Source organism: Pteropus alecto, unplaced genomic scaffold (assembly GCF_000325575.1).
Source record: "Pteropus alecto unplaced genomic scaffold, ASM32557v1 scaffold186, whole genome shotgun sequence".
Lineage (NCBI taxonomy): Eukaryota > Metazoa > Chordata > Mammalia > Chiroptera > Pteropodidae > Pteropus > Pteropus alecto.
In genome coordinates, this window is record NW_006439190.1 from 117,189 (window position 1) to 139,263 (window position 22,075).

Consider the following 22,075-nt stretch of genomic DNA (forward strand, 5'->3'; position numbering starts at 1 on the left):
ACCTGTAAGTAATCAATTAATTAATGACAGTGATTAAAATGTCTGATGGATGAAGGAAGGGGGCTATGAACTCAGGTGAGGTTAGGGGATGTCTCTGAACTGAAAGGGTACATATCGGTTATGCTGTCTGAATCTGGACTTAGTGAAAGATGACAGTTTGTAAACCTCTGGGCTCTGTGTCATAGTGCTGCACCATAAAAACTGCTATACTTCAAGCTGTTTCACACTATTATAGGTGTAAAAAGACAGGAAACACTGCCTAACATGACTTATTTCTGGTCTTGAGGGCTTGTGGTTTGGGGTGCTTTTTGCAGAGGATCACTGGAATTAAAGGCAGGACTTTCTTTGGATTAAAAATAAGAATTTTTAAAATAAATTAGATTTCAGTAGATTAGAATCTACCATGCTTTGTGGAAATAAAACTTCTGGAAGGAAGCTTTTCTTTGAATGTCTATGTATATTTCCTCAAGTTTCTGACTTCGCAGATGTTTAATAAATCTGTAAAAATGTGGTGTTCAAGTCTGGATGCATGATATGTGGAAAATGGGATGTTCTCTGAGATTTTTCTTTAATGGCTCATCTTGTCTACTCTTAGAAAGGAGTGGCTGTGAGTCACAGGTCCAGGAATGTGGGGCTGTGTTTGCAAAATCTGAACCTTGGCCCGGGTGCCCCACGTGCTCTGGAAATGCTATGTTATCAACAGAGCTTGCTGGCTGGGACTGGCTTTGGGCAGAGAGAGGTGGCCAGAAGGTTGCTCGATTGTTTGGATGATGAATGCATCTGTCATGGAGACTGCTTGTTTTTTAAATAGGCATAAAAATATCATTTGCTCAGAGGAAATTAATTTGCACACAAATGTCACAAATCTATTCCTTAGTAATCTGTATTGTTTTTTTCTTAATTAAAAAATTTTTTTCAATTACAGTTGACATTCAATATTATTTTAGTTTTGGGTGGACAGCATAGTGATTAGACATATAATTTATGAAGTGATAAGTCTAGGACCTACCTGACACCATACATAGTTATTACAATATTATTGACTATGTTCCCTAGGCTGTACTTTACATTCCTGTGACTGTTTTTATATGTGGCAATTTGTACTTCTTTACCCCTTCCCCTTTTTTACTTATCCCCCCAGCACCCCTCCCATCTGGCAACCATGAATTTGTTCTCAATATCTATGAGTTTGTTTCTGTTTTGTTTATTTTGTTTTAGATTCTACATGTAAGTGAAATCACATGATGTTTGTTTTTCTCTGTCGACTTTCACTTAGCACAATCCTCTCTAAATCCATCTATGTTGTCACAAATGGAAAGATTTCATTCTAGTGTATTGTTCATCTGTGAGATAGTTCACGTATTGAAGAGCTGATCTATAAGGCACGTGAGACGATGAAGCTCTGAGTCTCTGTTGGGGGATACTTGTCTTGTCCTACTGTGTGGGAAAGCCCTGCCACATCTTGCCCACTTGGTCCTCCGAGACGCTCTGGTTGTAGGAATTTTTCCACGGCTAAGTAAAAAACTGCCAGCACTCCTGACAACTAGCAGACCTGGGCTGAGTACCACAACAGGGACGATGTCCTTGAGAAGGTTGGAAAGAAAGGTTGAATGGAATCTGGTCCTCAGATTCAGCCTGGCCTCTGGCAGGGTTGCAGTTATGGTGTTCTCTTCTCTTGGGGAATAACTAGGTCACCTTTTGTCAACTGAGATTTACTTAAAATTCTTGCCAAGTCTGTTCACTGACTTCAGAAAATGAATATACAGTTGACCTTTGAACAATGTGGGGGTTGGGGGTGCCAACCCCCAACATAGGTGAAAATCCACATATGACTTTTGACTCCTCCGAAAGTTTACAATAGCCTACTATTGACCAGAAGGCTTACTGGTAAATAGTTGATTGACATATATTTTTGTATATTTCAATATTTTATACTGTATTTTTACAATAAAGTAAGCTAGAGAAAAGGACATGTTATTAAGAAAATCGTAAGGTTTGTCTGTGAGTTTTTTCAAATTGTCTAAAATCTCCAAAAATTTTCCAATATATTTATTGAAAAAAAATATATGTGAGTGTACCAGTGCAGTTCAAACCCATGTCAACTGCATATTGAATTAACATGAAGCTTTTCCTTAAATGTGAAGAGTTGGTTTTCAGTGTATTTTTGAACTTGGGGAATGGAAAGGTGGTTGTGTTTAATCTTGTTTGGCCTACAAACAACCGTTATGGACTCTTTGGCAATGATTTTTAGGAAATTTTTAGGAAAGTATTTTTAATAGAGCCTTGAAATATCAAATGAACTTTTCTTAGACACACAGCACACAAATTCTGTATTTATGTAATGATGAAAATACTTTCTTAAATGTGTGTAAAAGAAAAAAAGAGATTTGAATTAATCTGTTGTTGGAGATTACAATAAATCCTCCACCTCCTCTCCTGTTTCTGGCAGCCTCCGACCATGTTTATAAGGTGCTGGATAGGATGGCTGTGAGAGGAAGGTGTCCTCTGGCCTGTGGGGGGCTCAGGGTTCCAGTTCTCACTCCATGAACACCTTGATGAATCTAAACAACCAGGTGTCCATCAAAGGAGTGAATCTTGCTCTTTTATAAGGTAGACCTGCAATGGTAACAATGTAATACCACACAGGAGTGGTAAAATCTCTCTCAGGAGTAGTGGTTAGAATTAGAGCGTGAACGAAGCTCAAAAACACAGTTTTCACAGGTCGTAGGGGGCCTGTGCACTAGTTTTGGAACATTCTCAAAAGTGTACTTCTAGAGCAGAGGCTCCCCGATATCTCTGAGGCCATATATACACTGAGCCCTGCTAGTGTGACTATGCACATTAGCCTTAGTTACAGCCCCAACACCCCTACATGTCACACTATCTCATGGCTTTCATACTATTTGCTCCCTCTGGCACCTGCTGTCCATCTCTGACTCTCCTGCTGTTTTATATATTCACAAGGTGTGACCCTGTGTGTTCTAGTGAACACAGGTGCTGACTTGACATTTTCCTATGCCTCTCGCCTTTTATTTGCGGCTGTATACTGACCTGCTCAGGCTGATATTTCGTCCAACAAACAGCACCATACAAGTATGTATTTCTGGCTGTGGCAAAACGCATTTTACCCACTGACAAACAGTTGGCCCCCAGGTAAGGGCTGAGGCATGCTGCAAAAACTATGCACTGGTGAAAAGCACAGGTGGCCTGCTCTTCAAATTTTGGGGGGTACTGTTTTGTTTTAAGAGTTTATTTTAAAGCCTTTAACGATTAGAAGAATCTTGACTGGTTTGGAAGTTCATCCTGGTTCCATGTACAACATTATGTCATGTGCTATCATGGGAGCTGGCTATCCTGGAAGGTAAATTTGACAACACACTAAATATGGTATTCTTTAAAAAAACTTCCTGGTCATAATTTTGTTCATTAAATTAGAAAACAAAATATTACAAACATTTTTTGTAACGATGCTTTCTCCCATGATCTAGTAAATACTAATAGTAGAAAATTAGAAAAATATAAAAAAGGAAGCAGCCCATTGTCCCAGAGTTCATCTTCTTGTAACAGTTTTCCAGCTTTCTTCATGTATCTTATTTATATAATTGAGCTCATACTGTATATGCAGTTTTGTATCATTTTTCACTTAACAATAATAGCCGTGGAAAATGTGTCACAAATATATTTTGTGTTCGTGCCATGATTTGCTCAGCCTGTCTCCTGAGTTCTGCATTGACAGCTACTTCATGTGCGTGCCCCTGAAGTGCTGTCCTACCCAGGCTGCCTGGGGGATGCCATCACAGCGGCCTCGCACCATCGCTGGCATTTTGAAGCATGTGCTCATTCTTTATCCTCAGCTCAGGTCTGTCTGTGAGCAAGTCGGACCCTCATGTTATGGATGAGGAACCTGAAACTGGAGAGGTGATCTGTGTCACTCCCTGTTTCTCAACTTTTCTTGACACTTAATATTAGATTTTGCCAACTATTAAAACAGTGACGCTCATGGTCATATAGGTAGGAAGTAAAGAATAGTCTGTTCTTCCACTGCATTGCCAGCACTCTAATGGGGCAGGGTTACAAGGTCTGTTTAGAGTCTTTCTAAAGGCCAGTGCTTAAAATATGTGTGTGTAGGGATGAATTTGGACCTGTGTTTCTGCTGGATGGTCCTAAGCACACTACCTGTCTGCTCGGAAGGTTTTTTCCATCTTTTACGATGTTATCTACTTGTAGCTTTGTATAGTGCACATATGCATCCCTTTTCATCATCCCCTTGGTGGTGACAGTCCTGGGTGATGTTGAGAGCTTACCCTGCTGCAGGCAACTTGATTTCATGTGTTGTCCTGTAAGCACAGTGTTCCTAGTTATTTGCCCCATATGGAATCCTTGCCTCAAGAGCCAGCCTGAGATTGATAGATGTGCTTGGCTGAGTAGGAGGGTTGAGTGAGTGCTTGGCTCATGGCTCAGTTCAAGAATTCAGCCTGGCCCAGAAGCATGGTGTACCCATCGGTTGTAGGGGCCAAGTGTGGGCTCCTTTAAGGCACTTTTCCCCCTAAGGACTTAAGGGTGCAGATGATAGCTCCCCAGGGCGAAGGCATTATGTGATGGCATGGGGTGAGTAGATGTTTCTGATGAAACAATCTTTCCTGCTCTGGTGATGTGACTGTCCAGTGCAGACTCTGTGGAGCCCACCCACTCCTGTCAAGGATTCTTCGTTCAGCAAGTGGCCTGCTGTGTGAGGGCCCTGTGTCACTACTCTGATCTCCCTGCTGGGAACATGAATTGGTCCTTTTAGAAGCACAGTTTGCCAGTCTCATAAAGGGTAAGACAGGCTGGTTTGGGGGTGACTTCTCTGGATGTGAGTCCCACTTCCTTCCTCACTCATTTGCTGTGTGACCTTACACCAGCTATATAACCTCTCTGAGTCTTGGAGACAAAACCATGCCCACCAGAGGGTAGCGAGGCTTAAACAGAGGAGACGAGTGGGGAGAGCTTGTTGCAGTCCCTCGCACATACTATATGTGTGATGTATGCTAGCTGATGACAGCAGTATCAATATCCACAGCATAGGGGTGGGGACTGCAATGGCTTGCGTTCACAGAGGCATAGCTGATAACCATGTTACAAAGGATAGAATACAGTATACTGCTTTATATTTTTAATAAGGCTCTTTGGAATTGTTTTCCTCTTTTTTCCTTTCCCCTCAAAATAATTTTTTGGTGATTTAACATGTTTTACTGGATTCCACTGAGAGAGATGGAGGTTGGCTCTGTCACAGAGTCTGTTAAGTTAGGCTGTTCAGTGTCACGTAACTTGTGAGTTCAGTATTTCTGGGCCGCTGAATTTCAAAGGGCCTAAGCAGCTAAAAAAATTAAAGAAAACCTTCATGGATTGCTACACTTAACTATAATAATAGGAATCAGCTTCTAAGCATTAAGGTGTAACTGCCCCATTCAGAAGTTCTGCCAGGTGTACGAGTGTGTGTGAGTGTATGTGTGTGTGCGCGCGCGCATGCATGCCCTCCAAACACCTTCTTTCTGAAGACCAAATGCCATTAGCCCTGTGCCCTGGCGGGTGCCTGCAAACAAGCTCTTGTTAGGGTCACATATCAGTCAGCTGCTCATCATGTCCTTGGGTCTGTCTGGAGCTTTCGTGGGACTTTATTTCTTTCCGGCATTTCTGCTGCCAGGTTGAACCTGAGATTGGCATCCTTGTACAGGCCTTCTGTTTTGATTTTAGTTACTTTACTAAGGAGACTGACAGATGGTTTTCTCCTAAATGTGGTTTGGCTTATTCTTTTTCTTTAATTGAGATGTAATTCACATATAACATTGTGTAAATTTAAGGTGTTCAGTATACTGAACTGATACATTTATATATTACAGTATGATGACCACCATAGGATTAGCTAACACCTCTATCATGTCACATAATTTTGTAGTGGGACAGTTAAGTTCTAGTCTCTTAGCAACTTCAAAGTTTATACTACAGTGTTGTTGTCTGTAATTACTGTGATGTGCATTAGATCTCCAGGACAAATTTATCTACTTGTTGTAAGTTTGTGCCCTTAAACAACACCTCCCCATGTCCCCAGCCCCCAGTCCCTGGCAACCACCATTCTGTTCTCTGTTTTTACCAGGTCAGCTTTTTTAGATTTCACATATAAGTGAGATGGTACAGTATTTGTCTTTCTCTGACTTATCTCACTTAACATAATGCCCTCAAGGTGTATTCATATCATCGCCAATGGCAGGGTTTCCTTCTCTCTCATGGCTGAATAATATTTCAGAGTATATATATACCATATCTTCTTTATTGGTTCACCCATTGGTGTATGCTTAGGTTGCTTCCTTATCTTGGCTGTTGTGGGTTGGTTTATTCTTACCTGTACTTTATGTTCTCTTATGCAGATTTTACTGGGTAGCTCCATCAGATGGCAAAGGGCCCTGCTTATGTGCAAATAATATGATAGAGCCAGTGGTTCAAGAGCCTGGAGAGTTTTCAGTAGCCCCCAATCCAGGCCACATAGACCACTGCATCTCTGCGTTAGGATTTTAAGAGCTCCTCAGGGGATTCTAGTGCTGGATGCATGCAGGTCAGCCTGTCCCTGAGGGTGCCGGAGAGGTGATTTGAGTTGGGACCAGTGCCTGAGGAGGCAGAAGGGTAGGGGTCATCCTCATTATATGTGGATAAGATAGTGAGGGTGGGTTTTCATGTCACCCTTGTCCTGGAATGAGTGATGTGTCCAAGGAAATGTTCAGTGTTCTGCTATAGAAGAATTGTCTAGATGGTGGCCAGATAAAGAAGAAAGAGGGTTCAGGTGCCTTTTGTTTTCCTGTAACTTTCAAGGTAGAAGCAGCTAGAGAAATGGAAGAGCAGCCCAAGAGCAAACAGCAGGGACAAGAGCCTTAGGGAAGGGGCAAGAGCGTGTCCTGGACTGGTGGCTCTCCATCTTGCCTGTGTGTTAGAATCGTAGAAGAGCTTGGAACAGCACCTGGACCAATTACACCAGCTTCTGGGTGGGGCCCAGGCATCCTTATTTTGGAAGTGCCCCTGGTGACTGCATTGAAACCAAAGTTTGGGAGGACTCCTGCCCAAGGGAGAGATGAGAGGAGTGGTTAGTGCACCCATGTCCGGCGGGGGAGTGGCAGGACCACACGTGGAGGGGCTCGCGTCTCTTCTGAGGCTGGTAGTAAGGGGGCTACATGGGGGTAGAAAGGGACACTTGGGTGGGGAAGGCCATGGGGCTTCTGAGGCAGTGCGGGGGTCGGGGGGCGGGCAGGTGACAGACGTGAAGTAATCTGTGTCTAGTAAGGTTTGCATCTCACCTTCCTTTCTCCTCAGTCATCTCAGGCTGGAGGGGGCTTCCCATGGGGGCTGTGGACCAGCTGTGGGAAAACATGCGGTTTTTGGTAATTGGCTCTCCACACCTCAGAACATGAGAGGCTCCCAAGGAGCCTTAGAAAGGCCTGGGGACCCTGTTTCCGGGAGCAATGAGAGCCCCCCACATTGAGTGGGCTTGGTCCCCACTGTTGCGTGACTGTGACCGAAGATGAACATATTAAGAGTAACATTGCCTGTTTCAGGAAATTCGGCAAATAAGCATTGTGTTCATGTTAATGCTAAGGAAGTTATTAAGAGCAGACTGCTCAGTTTCCTTGTAGGAGTTGGCTACCCCTGTCCCTACAGGGCAGTTCTGAGGACTTCATTCTTCTAAAGCCTCAAAAACTGTTTTCCCTCTAAATAAGCGACATGGACTTTGAATGTATGGGTGCCTCCTCCTGAATCTGTTTTTTGCTGTACTTAGATTATCGACAGGCCAAGGCAATAAGTGAAACAAATAATGCTGACAACCAGTAAGTAGAGATTGGTTATGAAATCCAGTCTGGGTCCAGAAGGCTCGTTGGGGGAGATGGTCAGTGTGTTGTGGGAGGTCATGGAGAGCCCTTTCTGGATATATTTGGAGCTCTCACTCTCTGTGCTTGTGTGCAGGAGTCACCAGGAAGTCTCCTGGGTGGGGCAGTATATCAGTGTCCTAGGGCTGTCGTAACAAAGAACCACAAACTAAGTTGCTTAAAACATCAGAACAACAGTTCTGGGGACTTGAAGTCCAAAATCAAGAAGTCAGCAGGCCATACTCCCTCTGAAATCCATAGGGGCGTCCTCCCTTGCCCCTTCCTCACTTCTGGTGGTGGCTGGAAACCTTTGGGGTTCCTTGCAGCTCCACAGCTCCAACCTCTGCCTTTGTTGTCATGTGGTATTCTCCCTTGTGTGGCTGTCTTCTCATGAGGACACAAGTTATATCAGGTAAGGGGGCCTATCGTACCTACTCCAGTGTGAGTACCTCTTAACTGATTACAGCTGTAAGGACCTTATTTCCAAATAAGGTCACATTCTGAGGTGCTGGGGGTCAGCACTTCAACACCTTTTTTAGTGGGGGACACAATTCAATCTATAACAGGTGCAGGGCCCAGGCGATTTGCTCATTCTGTTTACTATCCATGCAGACCTGGTTGGACAGATGAGGCAGCTAAGGCTGACAGAGGTGAGGGTGCTTATCTAAGCCACACAGCTAATGAAAGATGGAGTTAGGATTTGAACCCTGGGCCTTGTGACTCCAGAACAACATACAACTTCCTTAGCTTAGACCGATTTTGGGGTTCTTTGGGCTTCCTGTGGAATGGGGTCCATAAGTCTTTTGGGCCTTCTCTGGGCCCTGGGGCCATTACCTAGCACCAGGAAACCAGTCAAGTACTAAGAGACTACATCTCTGTCCTCTTCACCTTTCTCAATGAAATAAATATTACCTGTTCATGAGAAGGAAGCATGGAAACATGAAGTTTGATTTGGAGAAGTGGTGGGATTAAGTGGGGATTTTTCTTTTATTTATTTTAATTTCCATTCTTTTTGCTCAGACACCTTAAAATTCTCTCAGATGATCTCAAGAGAAGCTTTTTAGAGCTTAGCAAACCAACATGCTGCTGAAAGTTGCTTGTTTCCTGGGATCTTTTTGTTGTCAGCCTTATGTAACAAGGACTTTACCCGGTTTCTACTGGTGACTGGCCTCTGAAGCACAAAGGTGCCTGACCGGAAGAGCCAGGTCTGGAGATGGCCTGTTTCCATCATGACTGCTGGACACAGTCTGCAGAATAAACGTCAGTGTGTTTTGCCAACAAGTACTGTGTGCACTGGCGTGTCTCCAGGATCGAGTCTTAAAGCCTGCAACAACTTTTCCTAAATGGAAGGCTTTGAACTGTGAGATTTCAAGATCTATATTCCCAGGAGAAAACTCCCTGTAATAAAGAGTCGTCCATGAGTCTGAGGAAGAAATGGCTGCTGCTAAGGCTCCTCCATTCCATCTTATTAAATTTTCATTTGATTTGATTTTTTCCCCCAATTACCGGCCCTAAGTTTGCTTTTCTCCCACAGGTTCTCTGCCTGTGGATGTTGGCAGATGTGCATGTTGAGTTCAGAAGAAAAGATTTTCTAAAGACAGGTCAGGTGACCACCATTCCCATGTCATGCAATAGCCTTAGAGACAGGGACAAGCTGTCATTTTATCCTTTCTCCCTTTATTCCATGGTTCTGCGTTGGACCCTGTCATGAATAACACATGGCTGAGCCCTTGTCCGAGACTTTCTTGGGACCTGAAGTTGACAATAGGTTCTATGAAACAATAGTGGACTGGCAGCTTGTCACAGACCAGGTCTATAATAATGTCACCTGATGAAGAAGGCAGACCGTGGGCAAGTGGAGTAAATTCACTTCCTGTTTCCAGGGGATGGAGCACCTGTTCTTAGAGAGGTGATGTGTTTTCCTTGCTCCCTAGCTTGCCCTGCTCTCCCCCACTTTTTCTGCTTTCCTGAATTAATGGTTAAATTCCCATCTGTATGACCCTCCAGAAGAGATGGCTCAGCATCTCAGAGTACACATTCGGTGCAAGCTGAGACTTCTGTGCTTAAAACAACAAAACAAAACAAAAACTGAGTAAATCTACTTAATCCCTGAAGTAAATTTAGTTACTGAAACACTTACCTTCTGGCTAGTCTAAGATAAGATTAGTAGAGTTTTGTAACAGAGCTATGCAACTGTCGATGTGTTGCAAGACAGATGGCAGACTTTGAGTAATCAGATTTCAAGATCAGAATCCACAGTGAACAAAACTCCAGCACATGGAGAAACAGTTTCCTTCTAGTGAGCTTAAAGAACCCTGGTCTTTGATTTTATTTTATTCAGAAGTTTTGTTAAAAAATGATTTTTAAGGGCACACCTGGAGCCAGGTATACCAGGTGTTGGGAACTGATAAAGGATTCTTGCCTTTACCCTTTGTCTTCTTATACATTCACTTACAGTAAGAAAAGCTCCTGTAGGTTATAGACATTTCGTTGATAACATTTAGTTGTAGCAAGTTAGATATAATTTGATGCCTGAAAAGACTATTATCAAGTGCAAAAGTGTTGAAATGAAAGTCAGAGATAAGTATGGGATTTATTGCAAAGGTAGTGAAGGGTATTGTAAACAGTTGTGCTGACATGGATGAGCTAATACAAGCGTACACCTTTTGGTGTACCTGCACACTTTTGAGATGAGAGGAACCCACTGTGGCCTCACTGGCTGCAATTTGTAAATGCTGAGAATACTTTCTTCTGGGGAAGGATTCATCAAACTAAAGTGTGCCTGGCACGTAGTAAGTGTTCGGTAAAAGTGTGTTTTAAAAATTGCACACAAGCTGCCATATTGAAATGCATGTAGCTTGGTAAGCCTGATGAAACAGGCAGACTTATCCCTTTTGTAAGACTTGTTTGCAGTTTTACAGGCTCCCAGGGGGCCCTCTCCATGTGAGGAGCTGCAATCCACCAAGATACTCTTTTATTTTGAACTTGAGCCCGTGGAAATATGTCTTGTTTCCCTGATCCTTTTGACTCTCCTATTGATTTCTATTCTGCAAAGGAGGCGCTATTGCTTTATATTACTTATTTTTCTGTGATCCTTGAATGCCTCCAAGCTCCATTTCTTGCCTTTAATTATGTACAGGGCCATAAACAAAAGCGTGGTGTGCAGGGTGGAGGAAGAATTGTGGCTGTAACAGCATAAGGTGCTATCAGGTGGCAGGCTGTGCTTATGATTAAATTTGGCCAGTAAACTGGTTTGCCCACCACGTGTGAGTTGTTGAACAAGTTTAACAGCTTTTCTGCAACTGTCTCTGAGAATGAAAGCAGAATTCTTTGAATTTCATGTTCAGTCTTGTTTTTTACTTCCTATCCTCAGTATCCCCAGTGTGGGAACCCAATAGTCTAAATCCATGACTAGTTAGCGACGAGGCTGTAAGTATGCATATCACAGGTTATTGTTAAGTGGCAAGGTGTGAGATAAGTTTTTCCTCTTTGTGCTTTTAAATATGTCTCCAATTTTCTACAGCAAAAATTATTCACTTTTTAATCAAGAAAAAAAAGCAGATTGCTTTAGGAGGACAAATTAAGACTAGGCCTTATTTTTTTAGGGAAGATTTTTGGAAAGGATGTTCTTTATGACTGGTTCTCCTAATGTGATTCTGGGAGTATAGATAATACCTTGAGGGCTTGTTTAAAATGGGACATCAAAAGTGATAAATGATTTCGTCTCAAATGGGAAGTCTCCAGTTGCAGTCTATAGGTACCAGAGTGCACCAGGCTATTAAAATACTTGACCCAAGGCAGGTAGCTTCCCAACAAAATCAGGAGATTAGAAATGTTTTGCCAAAGGAATTTGGTTCTTTTGAATTAGGAGAAGCTGGCAGGGGAGTACAGTTTCTGTTGTTATAATTGCCTGCAGCTGGGTCAGGATAATGTAATGTTGCAACTTGTTTTTCTAGGCTTCACAGAGTAGGAATCTGGGGGAGGAAGATTTGGGATTAAAAAGGGTGACAGAGCCTTGAAAAAGAAGGAAATCCTGCCATTTGTGACAACATGGATGAACCTTGAGGACATTATGTTAAGTGAAGGAAGCCAGTTACAGAAGGACAAGTACTACATGGTACTGCTTATATAATTAATCTAAAGTAGTCAAACTCAGAGAAGCCAAGAGTGGAATGGTGGTTGCCAGGGCTGGGAGAAGGGAGGGAAAAGTAGGAGAAAGGGCACAAAGTTTTGGTGAAACAAGAGAAATTCTTCATGCAGATCTACTGTACAGCCCAGAGCCTGTAGTGAACGGTGTTGTGTCATACACTGAAACATTTGCTAAGGGGATAGCCCTTATGGTAAATGTTTTTGTCACAACATTATATGTATATGTTAGTAGTAATAATAATAATGATAGATGAAAGGATAGGAGGAAACTTGGTGGCGATGGACATGTTTACGGTATACATAGCGGTGATGATTTCATGGGTGTGTACTTCCAACTCAGCGAGTTGTATACATTAATTATGTACAGGTTTTTGTACATAAAAAAATAAGTGACAATGAGGTATTTGGAAAGAGCCAACCAGCATGGGGAGAGCAGGTTGGCATGGGGTGGAACCATCAGGAGGTGAGTAAGCAGGCCTGGAATAGTCAGGGCCCATTTCATAGAATGGCTTAATGGTGTCCAGGGGGAGCTGTGAGCAACCCGGATTGTGCTGGGCTTTGCAGTGGAGGTGGAGCAGGTGTCTATCCCTGTCCACCCCAAATGTCCCTGGCCACTGGTGTTTCTTTGGAAGACTTGTATCAGATCTTAAAGCCAAGGTAGGTATCGAGTCTTAGTTTTCTTCTCTTACTGTGGGCCTTGCCTTTCATTTAATAACCTTGCATCATCCCTACAAGAGTCTGAATCTAACTGCTCTGTGTGATCACCCTGCCAAAAGTCCAGGTAAGTAGACAGCCAAGAGGATAGAAATGCTGGGGAATTTTTAGAATAACATTCATTGTGTGGAGGCTAAAAAAGTTTTTTCTCCCACCTTCTAAGGTCTTTTAGCTAGGCTGATCAAATTAACAGACAGTTAACATGAGAAAATTAAATTTTAATATGCGTGCATGGGGAATTCACATAAATGAAAATTCCAAAAATAGGCAAAATGAGTATATATGTCGTTTTAGACAAAGGAGAATAGTGGGGAATGGCATTAGGTTTCTGAAGTGAGAATGGGAGAATTTACAGGTAATTGGGGAAGAGCAGAATACACATGGCAGGCAGATTTTTGCTTCAGTGGGGACATGGGGTGATCTTGCTACCAGGCCCCTGCTTGGTGCCTTCCTATCTGCCATCCTTAATTCAAATTAGGCTAAAGTGAATATCTTCAGATTTCCTTCCTGAAGCAGGTTTTTCCATCAGTCTCTTGGGCAGGAAAGGGGGAGGGTTAAAGGTTCTTTCTGAGCCTTTTGTTTCTTCAGAACCAACCTAAAACCAATATCTCAAAAGACATCTTTATGATGGCAAACTTTGGTCCCCTTCGGTTATAGCCACAGCAACATGGGTCCATCTGTAAGGCAGGGCAGTCACAGTGTCGTAACTGGCTGTCATGATGGTGTTTCAGTGCAAGATTCTTGCTGTCACGCATTTTGAGCATTACGTCACCCTGCTTGGAGTTGACTCCAACAGGATCTATACATTTGGTCTGAACCAAAGCAGACAGCTTGGTCCCCAATCAAGGGTTATTTATGGGGCAACTAGAAGAATGTGTCAGGGTTTAGCGGTATGGACCGAGAGCATGTTTATGTTCAGTTGCATTTATGATTCATATCTTGGGGCTAGGAAATGTTATTTTTATATTAACTTTAGGGACCCAACTGCAAAAATTTCTGAACATTAGAATTTTTATAATTTAAAAAAAATTGTGGTAAAATACACATAGATGTGACTGTCAACTATTTTTAAGTGTCTAGTTAGTTCAGTTCTATTAAATATACTGACATTGTCGTGCAGCCATCACCACTGTCCACCCCAGAACTCTTCATCTTGGAAGACTGAAACTATACCCAATAGAGAATTCTCAGTTTTTGAGTGAAGACAAAAAAATGTTCTCCTTTAAGACCAGTGTGAATAGGACAGTCTAGCAGTGTAACTCCTGGCTGACCAAAGCTAGCAGCTGCACCCACTATCCTCTCCTGGTTCTCTGAGAAAGCAGTGGGTCACTGCGTGGCTATCCTGTTCCCAGGAATCTAGGATGCGCCGTGCAAATGAGGTCCTGGTGGCTTCCTGTTCCCTTCTCAAGAACCAGGGCCAGAACTCCTCCCTTGCCACATCCTGAAGTCCTCCACTCTGGACCTTCACTCTCTCACAGACTCGTGCTGGGGATTTAGCAGTTTCCTCTTGCTGCTGTGATGGGCACAGGGCTGCCTGTGTCATCCTCTTAGCTCCAGAGATGAGCTCATCAGGTGCCAGAGCCTTCCACGGGAGTTACCCTGTGGCTTTGCCCTCTTGTCTGCCAGCACTCTCTGGAAATAGCACCGTCATCTGGTTTTAAAGATTTGTGGGATGCATAAGTGATTCACACCAAAAAGTATATAGAATCATATGAAATGCTTTGTAATAAAAGGTTTAGCAATTTGGGTGAGAAATTTTACTTTGAATAGGTGGCTCTCACATTGGGAATGCAGAGATTCCTGAAATTTATCTTCTCTCTTTGATAGTAGAAAGCGTTTATGTGATCCTTTTCGGTTGTTACTTTTCACAAAGAAAATTTTACCCTTTATTCTGATTCTTTATTCGCCTTTTCTCCCAAGCCTCCAAAACAGTGACGACAGCCAAACCAAGCAGGCCTGACATGAAGACAGAGCTCTAGGCCAAGTTGGTTTCCCACACACAGGTGGGTTATGGCACTGAGCAATGTACTTTGCATGTACTGTCACTACTGACAGCTTGTGTGTATGGTGATGAGAAACCCTTTACTCAAGTACTAGAATTTTTGGTCATGCTATAATGCTTAGGTGTACTGTTTCTAAGCTCAAAGCCATTAGGAAGGCCTGTTTTTTTGTTTGTTTGTTTTTTGTTTTATTGCGGGGGGAGGGGGAAAGACTAGGTTTCTTGGTTTTCTGACTTTGTTAGAATGCTTTTTGTGGGGGAATGGGTGTCACTGTTTTCTTTTTCTTTTCTTTTTTTTAAATGGGTTTTATTATACTATGGTGCTCTTACTGGTAAGAGCAGAGCACTTTGTTACTGATGCCTATGATAAGTACCAGGCCCAACATAGAGTTTATAAAAACCAGGAGGCAGTGGGAAGGCTTCTGCGAGTGTCCTCGTTTGTCCCGTGTCAGTAGCTGTCATTTCTTCTCAAGCATGGTACCATCAATGAGCAGGAAACTCAGGCAGAATGAGAGAATCATAGCATTATCACACTTAGAAGCAAATTATTTATTCATAGGCCCCTATTTGGGTCCTCATTATAAAACATGTCACTCAACATCTTTCTCAGCCAGAGCTGTTACTCAGATAGCCTGCAAATAGAAGTGTCACACTCCCTGAGACACCAGGAGGGGATTCCTGCAGTGCCAGACAAGCCATGTGGAGCTGTTGCAGACCGGAAACCAGAACACTCCATGCAAGCGGCCTTGCCTTCCAGGGGATTTATTCCTGGAGATGCAGTGATGACTTCACCAGTTCGAGCTTATGGGAGAAAAGTTAGTCTGGGTGCAGATAGAGGTGTAGGTTGGTGGGTGTTCAAGCATTTCTGAAAAGAATCATTGCCCTGTCTTTAAACAGTCCCAGGGTGGGTGAAGACATAGGTTTGGAGCTGGACCTGGGAGGTCCCGTGTAATCTTGACCACTCAGAGCCCTTGTTGCTTCATCCCTCCCTTCGAAGGGATAGACCCTGTTGATAGGAGCCATGTGTTAACATTTTGCCATACATTCACTTTATTTGTATGTGTACATGTATATTTTTGTCTTTGGCCCATTTGAAATTGGCAGACATCATACCTCGTTTCCTAATAACTTTGAAGGATTGCTTTGCCATGCTAACCTTTTTCATTCATTTACTCATTCAACAGAAATTTAAGGATAATTTTTTTTTCTGAATTTTCATTTTACAAATTAATTTTTCTGCCGAGAACCCTCTCTGCCCTGCCACCCAGCTTGGTGTCTTCTCTGCAGTCTGGACCCTGTTGTCTTCTGTTTCTTTTGCCTTTGTGTTTTGGTTGGCTCCACGCTATGTGCCCCGGCTCACCCCCTTAATAAGTGCTCCAAACCCTCCTTGGGTCCCTGCAGAGGCAGTTTGCATTTACACAGACATGGAGTTCCCCACTCCCCCTGCACTGTCCTTGTCTGCAGATGGACACTGACTGGCCTCTCCTTGTCACTTAAAAAAAAAAAAAAACACTTTATTTTTTAGAATGGTTTTAGATTTACAGAAAAATTGCAACAATAGTATAGAGAGTTCTCATACAGCCCACACCCAACTTCTCCTGTTGTTACATTAGTGTGATACTGTTTCTTATATAATGAAATGGTATCAGTACATCATTATGGTAGGCAGAGTAATGACTAAAACCTGTGAATATATTCGATTACGAGACAAAGGGGAGTTTAGGGTGCAGGTGGAATTATAGATGCCAATCACCTGATCTTCAAATAGGGAGAAGTTCCTGGATTATCCAGGTGGGCCCAATGTAATCACAACTGGAGATGGGAGTCTGCAGAGAAGCAGAGGGAGGCATGTGGGAGGAACTGGTCCTGGCATTGCTGGCTTTGAAAAAGGACGGGGCCATGAGCCAAGTAAAGGGAGTGGCCTTGCGAGTGGTACCTGGTGCAATCTTGATTTTAGCTCTCGGTGAGATCCGACTTCTCAACTACAGAACTGTAAGATAAATTTGTTTTAAGCTTCTATTTTTGTGGTAATTTGTTACAGTGGCAGCAGAAATACAATGATTATTAACGTCCAAATTTGTTCAGATCTCCTCAGTCTTTTTCAAGATCCCATTCGGGGTACCACATACATTTTGTTGTTATCTTGGCTGTGAATAGGTCTCAGAATTTCCTTGTTTTTAATGACTTTAACAGTTTTGAGGAATGCTGGTCAGAAATTTTGTAGGATGTTCCTCAACCGAATTTGATGTTTTTCTCGGGACTAAACTGGGGTTATTATTTTGGGGGAGGAAAAACAGGTAAAGTGCTGTTCTTATTGCCTAATATCAAGGATATATCCTATTAACATGATTTTTGACTGTTGATGTTGATCACCTGGTTTGTCAGGTTTCTCTAATGTTACTCTCGGTGCTTCCTGTACTGTGGTTTCCATACTGTGGGGTTTGTTTGAGTCTTACTTTCTACTACAACAAGATGCTCCAGGCTCATCTATATTTCATGCTCTAGTTCTAGAATCAGCCATTTTCCCAAAAAAACCTGGTTCCTTTTATTGAAGAATGGTAGAAACCGAGATCTGAGCACTGGGCATGTCCCCTGCTTCCAGGCTCTCTCATTTGACAGAGCAAGGAAATAGATGCATGTGTACTAACCCTTGTATAGACACATCTATAAGTATTTCTGTGTATAGTCATTTGTCTGTAGTACATTAAACATGAGTTCATACCAATGCCTTTGATTCATTACTGTACGGACTATTCTTGTTCCTTTGCCATCTGCAAACTTCCATGCCCACTAAAAACCTTGCTCTCACCCTCCACCATCTTTTCTCTTGATTGTTTATTTCTATATCCACGTGTAGCAGCATCGGAGTTGGTAACCCATACCTGCAGGACTATCGTCATCATGTACATCTCTTTGGCCTTTCTTCCTATGGACTCTGTTCATTTCCAGAGTTACTGAGATCAACACCCTTTTCTCTCACCCTCTTCATTTACTCGTTTCATACATTTGTAACACAGTGAGGTTTTTTGGTCACATTCTACATTCAGTTGGGGATCCCCTGACCTGCTAAATGATTTTTTAAATTTGCAAACATTAAGGTTTACTCTGTGCTGAAAGCTTCTGTGGATTTTGACAAATCATATACCCACAATTACAGTATCATACAGAATAGTTTCGCCACCCTAAAATTACCCTATTTTGACTAATTCAACCCCTTCCTCTCAGCAGCCACTGATCTTTCTACCCTTGTTGTAGTTTTCTCTTTTCCTTTTTCCAGAATAATTGGAATCATGTCACATGTAGTCTTTCAGATTGGATTCTTTGACTTAGCAATTGCATTTAAGGTTCCTCGATATCTTTTTCTTTTATCACTGAATACTACTCCATTTACCTGTTTAGGGGCATCTTGGTTGCTTCCAGTTTGGAGCAGTTACAAATAAAGCTTCTATAAACTTTTGCATGCAGGTTTTTGTGTAGACAGAAGTTTTCAAGTCAGTTGGGCAAATAACTAGGAGTGTAATTGCTGAATGGTATAAAAAGACTATTTTTAGCTTTACAAGAAACTACCAAGCTACCAAAGTGGCTGTACCACTTTGCATTCCCATCAGCATTGAATGAATTCCAGTTGTGCCACATCCTCACCAGCAGTTGGTGTTCTCATTTTTTTTTTATTCTAACAAGTAGATAATAGTATCTTGTTTTAATTCGTAATTCCCTAGTGAAAAAATATTAAGTAACTTTTCATATGCTTATTTGTCAACTGTTTATCTTCTGTTGTGAGGTTTCTGTTCATATCTATTGCCTATTTTTAGTTGGGCTGTTTGTTATTGTTGAGTTTTAAGAATTCTTTGTATATTTTGGATACTTATTCTTTATCAGATATGTGTTTGCTAACACTTTTGTAGAGCAAAAGCTTTTAATGTTAATAGTCTAACATCATTTTTGATTTTTTTTTTTTTTTTTTTTATGGATCATGTTTTTGGTGTTGTCTCTAAAAAGTAATCACCAAACCCAAATCACCAAGAAATTTCTCCTGTAATTTCTTCTATGAGTTTTATGGTTTTGCATTTTACATCTAGGTCTGTTAACTGATGTTTTCTATAGGGTTTTTGTAGATGTTCTTTATCAGACTAAAGAAGTTTTTGATTCCTAGTTTGGTGAATTTTTTAAAATCATGTATGGATGTTGGATTTTATCAAATGCTTTCTCTGCATGAATTGATATGATTACACGATTTTTTTCTTAAGCCTGTTGATGTGGTGCATTACATTGATTGATTTTTCAAATGTCAAACCAGTCTTGCATACCTGGAATAAGTCCCATTTGTTCATGGTGTATAACTTTTTTAATACATTGTTGGATTTATTTGCTAGTATTTTGTTGAGGATTTTCACATGAGAGATATTGATTTGTAGTTTTCCTTTATTGTAATCTCTTTCTCTGGTTTGGGTATTATGATAATGCTGGCCTCATAGAATGAGTAGGAAGTGTTCCTTCTGCTTTCGTTTTTTTTGGGAGAGATTATAGAGAATTGTTATCATGTCTTAACATTTAGTAGAATTCATCAGTGAAACTGTATATACCTGGTGTTTTTTTTGAGGGGGCTGGCAAATTATTGATTCAATTTTTTACTAGATATAGGCTTATTCAAATGATCCTTTTCTCCTTGTGTAAATTTTGGTATTTCATGTCTTTCAAGGACTTGGTCTATTTCATGTCAGTCATAAAATTTATGGGCACAGAGTTGTTCATAGTATTCCTTTATTCTTTTAATATTAAGAGAGATGACCCCTCTTTACTTTTTGATATTAGTAATTAGTATCTTCTCTCCTTTTTCTTTCATTAGCCTAGAGAGAAATCAATTTCATTGATCTTTTCAAAGAAACAGTTTTTAGATTTATATCTTTATTTTTAATATTGCTAATTTTCACTCAATTTTTATGATTTTGTTCTGATTTCTTTATGATTAAATTGCTCTTTCTATAATTTCCTACAAGAGATGCTTACATTATTGATTTTTAGTTCTTTTCTAATCTATGCATCTATTGTCATACATTTCCCTCTAAGCACTGCTGATCACACAAATTTTTCTAAGTTGTATTTTCATTTTATTTAGTTCAAATATTTAAAAATTTCTCTTGAGACTTCTTTGAGCCATGTGTTATTTAGAAGTGTGTTTGACCTCCATGTATTTGTAGATTGTCCAGTAATCTGTTACTGATTTCTAGTTTAATACCATTGTGATCTGAGAACATACTTTATATGATTTCTATTTTTAAATTTGTCAGGGCATCTTCTGGGCCAGAAAACATACTTTATTTTGGTGACTGTTCCATACAGGAGAAGACTGTATTTGGTTGTTGTTGGATAGAATGTTCTATACGTGCCATTTAGATCCAGTCGATTGATAGTACTTTTTAGGTCAACTCTATCTTTATTGATTTTCTGCCTGCTTAATCTATCGATTCCTGAAAGATAGGCATTGAAATCCCCAACTATAATAGTCTATTTCTCCTTACAGTTCTATCAGTTTTTAGTACCTGCATCTTGTTGCCCTGTTATTAGATTCACAGATGTTAAGGGCAGTTATGTCATCTTGAAGAATTCACCCCTTTATTATTTAATGCTCCTCTTCATTACTGATATTTTTTTCCTCTTCTGAAGTCTATTCTGTCTGAAATTAATATAGTTAGTCTGGCTTTCTTTTCATTAGTGTTAGCATGGCATATCTTTATTTCTTAAACTCCCCTCCCCACCCCCGCCACCCTTTACTTTTAACCTGAGTCTTAATAAAGTGGGTTTCTTGTGGACAGCTTATAACTGGGCTTTTTTTTCCCATCCATTCTGAAATCTGTCTTTTAGTCAGTGTATTTAGACCATTTACATTTAAAGTGATTATTGATATAGTTGGATTAATATCTACCATATGTTTTCTAGTTATTGTGTTTGGGTTTTAACTGTTTTTCTGCCTTCTGTGGTTTTAATTGGATATTTTATTACATTTTTCTTTACTCTTAGGATAACAGTTATGCTTCTTAAAAAATTTGTTTGTAGTAGTTGCCCTAGAATTTGCAATATACATTTTAAACAAACCTTAAGTCCACCTTCAAATAACGTTACACTGCTTCTCATGAAGCAAGGTATCTTATTTTCAGGTTCTCCCTCTCATCCTGCCTTTCCTATCATCCAGTTCACTTCTTTGTATGCAGTAATCACTCAATGCATTTTTACTATTTTAAACATTTATCTTTTAGATCAATTAATTCTTAGAGTTTTCATCTCTCCGCTTACATTACCTGTCTGTTCTTACATATTGCCTACCTTTTTCATTGGACCCCTTAACCTACTAATCATAGTTATTTGAAATTTTTTGTCTGATAATTCTAGGATCTGTGCCATGTATGAGACTCATTTAATGCTTGCTTTGTCTCTTCAGACTGCGTTATTTCTCATCTTTCAGTTTTTGTTTCTTTATTGAAAGCCAGACATGATGCATCAGGTAGTAAGAAATGAAGAAATGGTTCTTTAGTGTGAGTTTTATGCTGTTCTGACTATGACTTGGGCTGTGTTTAATATTTGCTGTGGGGCCAGAGGTTTTAGATTCCTCAGGTACCCTTGTCTTGGTCCCCCATTTGTCTTTGGGTTTTTTAAAGAGCATTTTCTCAGAGGGAGTCTGGCAGCCCTTTCAGCTGTCATCCACAGCCATTACTCTGGAGCCTGTAGCCACAGTGGTAAAGTGTAGGGGAGGGGAAGCGTCCTGTGGTCAGTGAATCTCAGTCTGTAATGGGCCTGTGTCTCTGGGCTGTGCCCTTCACAGTGTTTCTTAGCTGCCCCCAACCCCACCTCCTTAGGAGGCTAGAGGGGCTTGGAGTCTGAGAAACATCCTTCCCGCAGCTAGGCTAGGCTCTGGGAAGTCTTTCCCTTAGGGAGTGGGCCCTTGTTATAGAGAATGCTCTGAGCATAGTGCATGGTGATGACGCCACCAGGGGATCTTCATTGGCTTTTCATAATGAGAACCCAGTGTGGTTCCTAGGGATAGACTTGTGCAATTTTGGGGGCCCCCAAGGCTCTTGTTGTCAGGAGTTTCCCACTCATGCTAGTCTACACGCAGCTCCTAGCACCGTTTAAGTGTTCCTACCAGTTCCTACTGGCTCCAGTGGCTTCCGTTCCAAGTAGGCCAGTCTCAGCTGTGACTATGGACTCTCCAGTTTCTCCAGATTTTAGGGTTATGTTTTGACCTGTGACCTCAGTTCTCTGATGGGTCTAAGACAAGTCATTGATTTTCAATTTGCTCAGCTTTTTCTTGTTAGGATGAGAGTGGACA

The 22,075-nt window shown here is 41.3% G+C and overlaps 1 protein-coding gene across 2 annotated transcripts in view; it reads left to right on the forward strand.

The window, feature by feature from the left end:
- TBC1D8 (TBC1 domain family member 8) overlaps positions 1–22,075 on the forward strand; it is a 99,149-nt gene that overhangs the window by 16,799 nt on the left and 60,275 nt on the right. For both annotated transcript variants that reach the window (XM_025049785.1, XM_006916174.3), the window contains exon 3: positions 1,877–1,887. In XM_025049785.1, the coding sequence (XP_024905553.1) occupies positions 1,877–1,887 (11 nt within the window). The remainder of the gene's footprint in view (positions 1–1,876; positions 1,888–22,075) is intronic.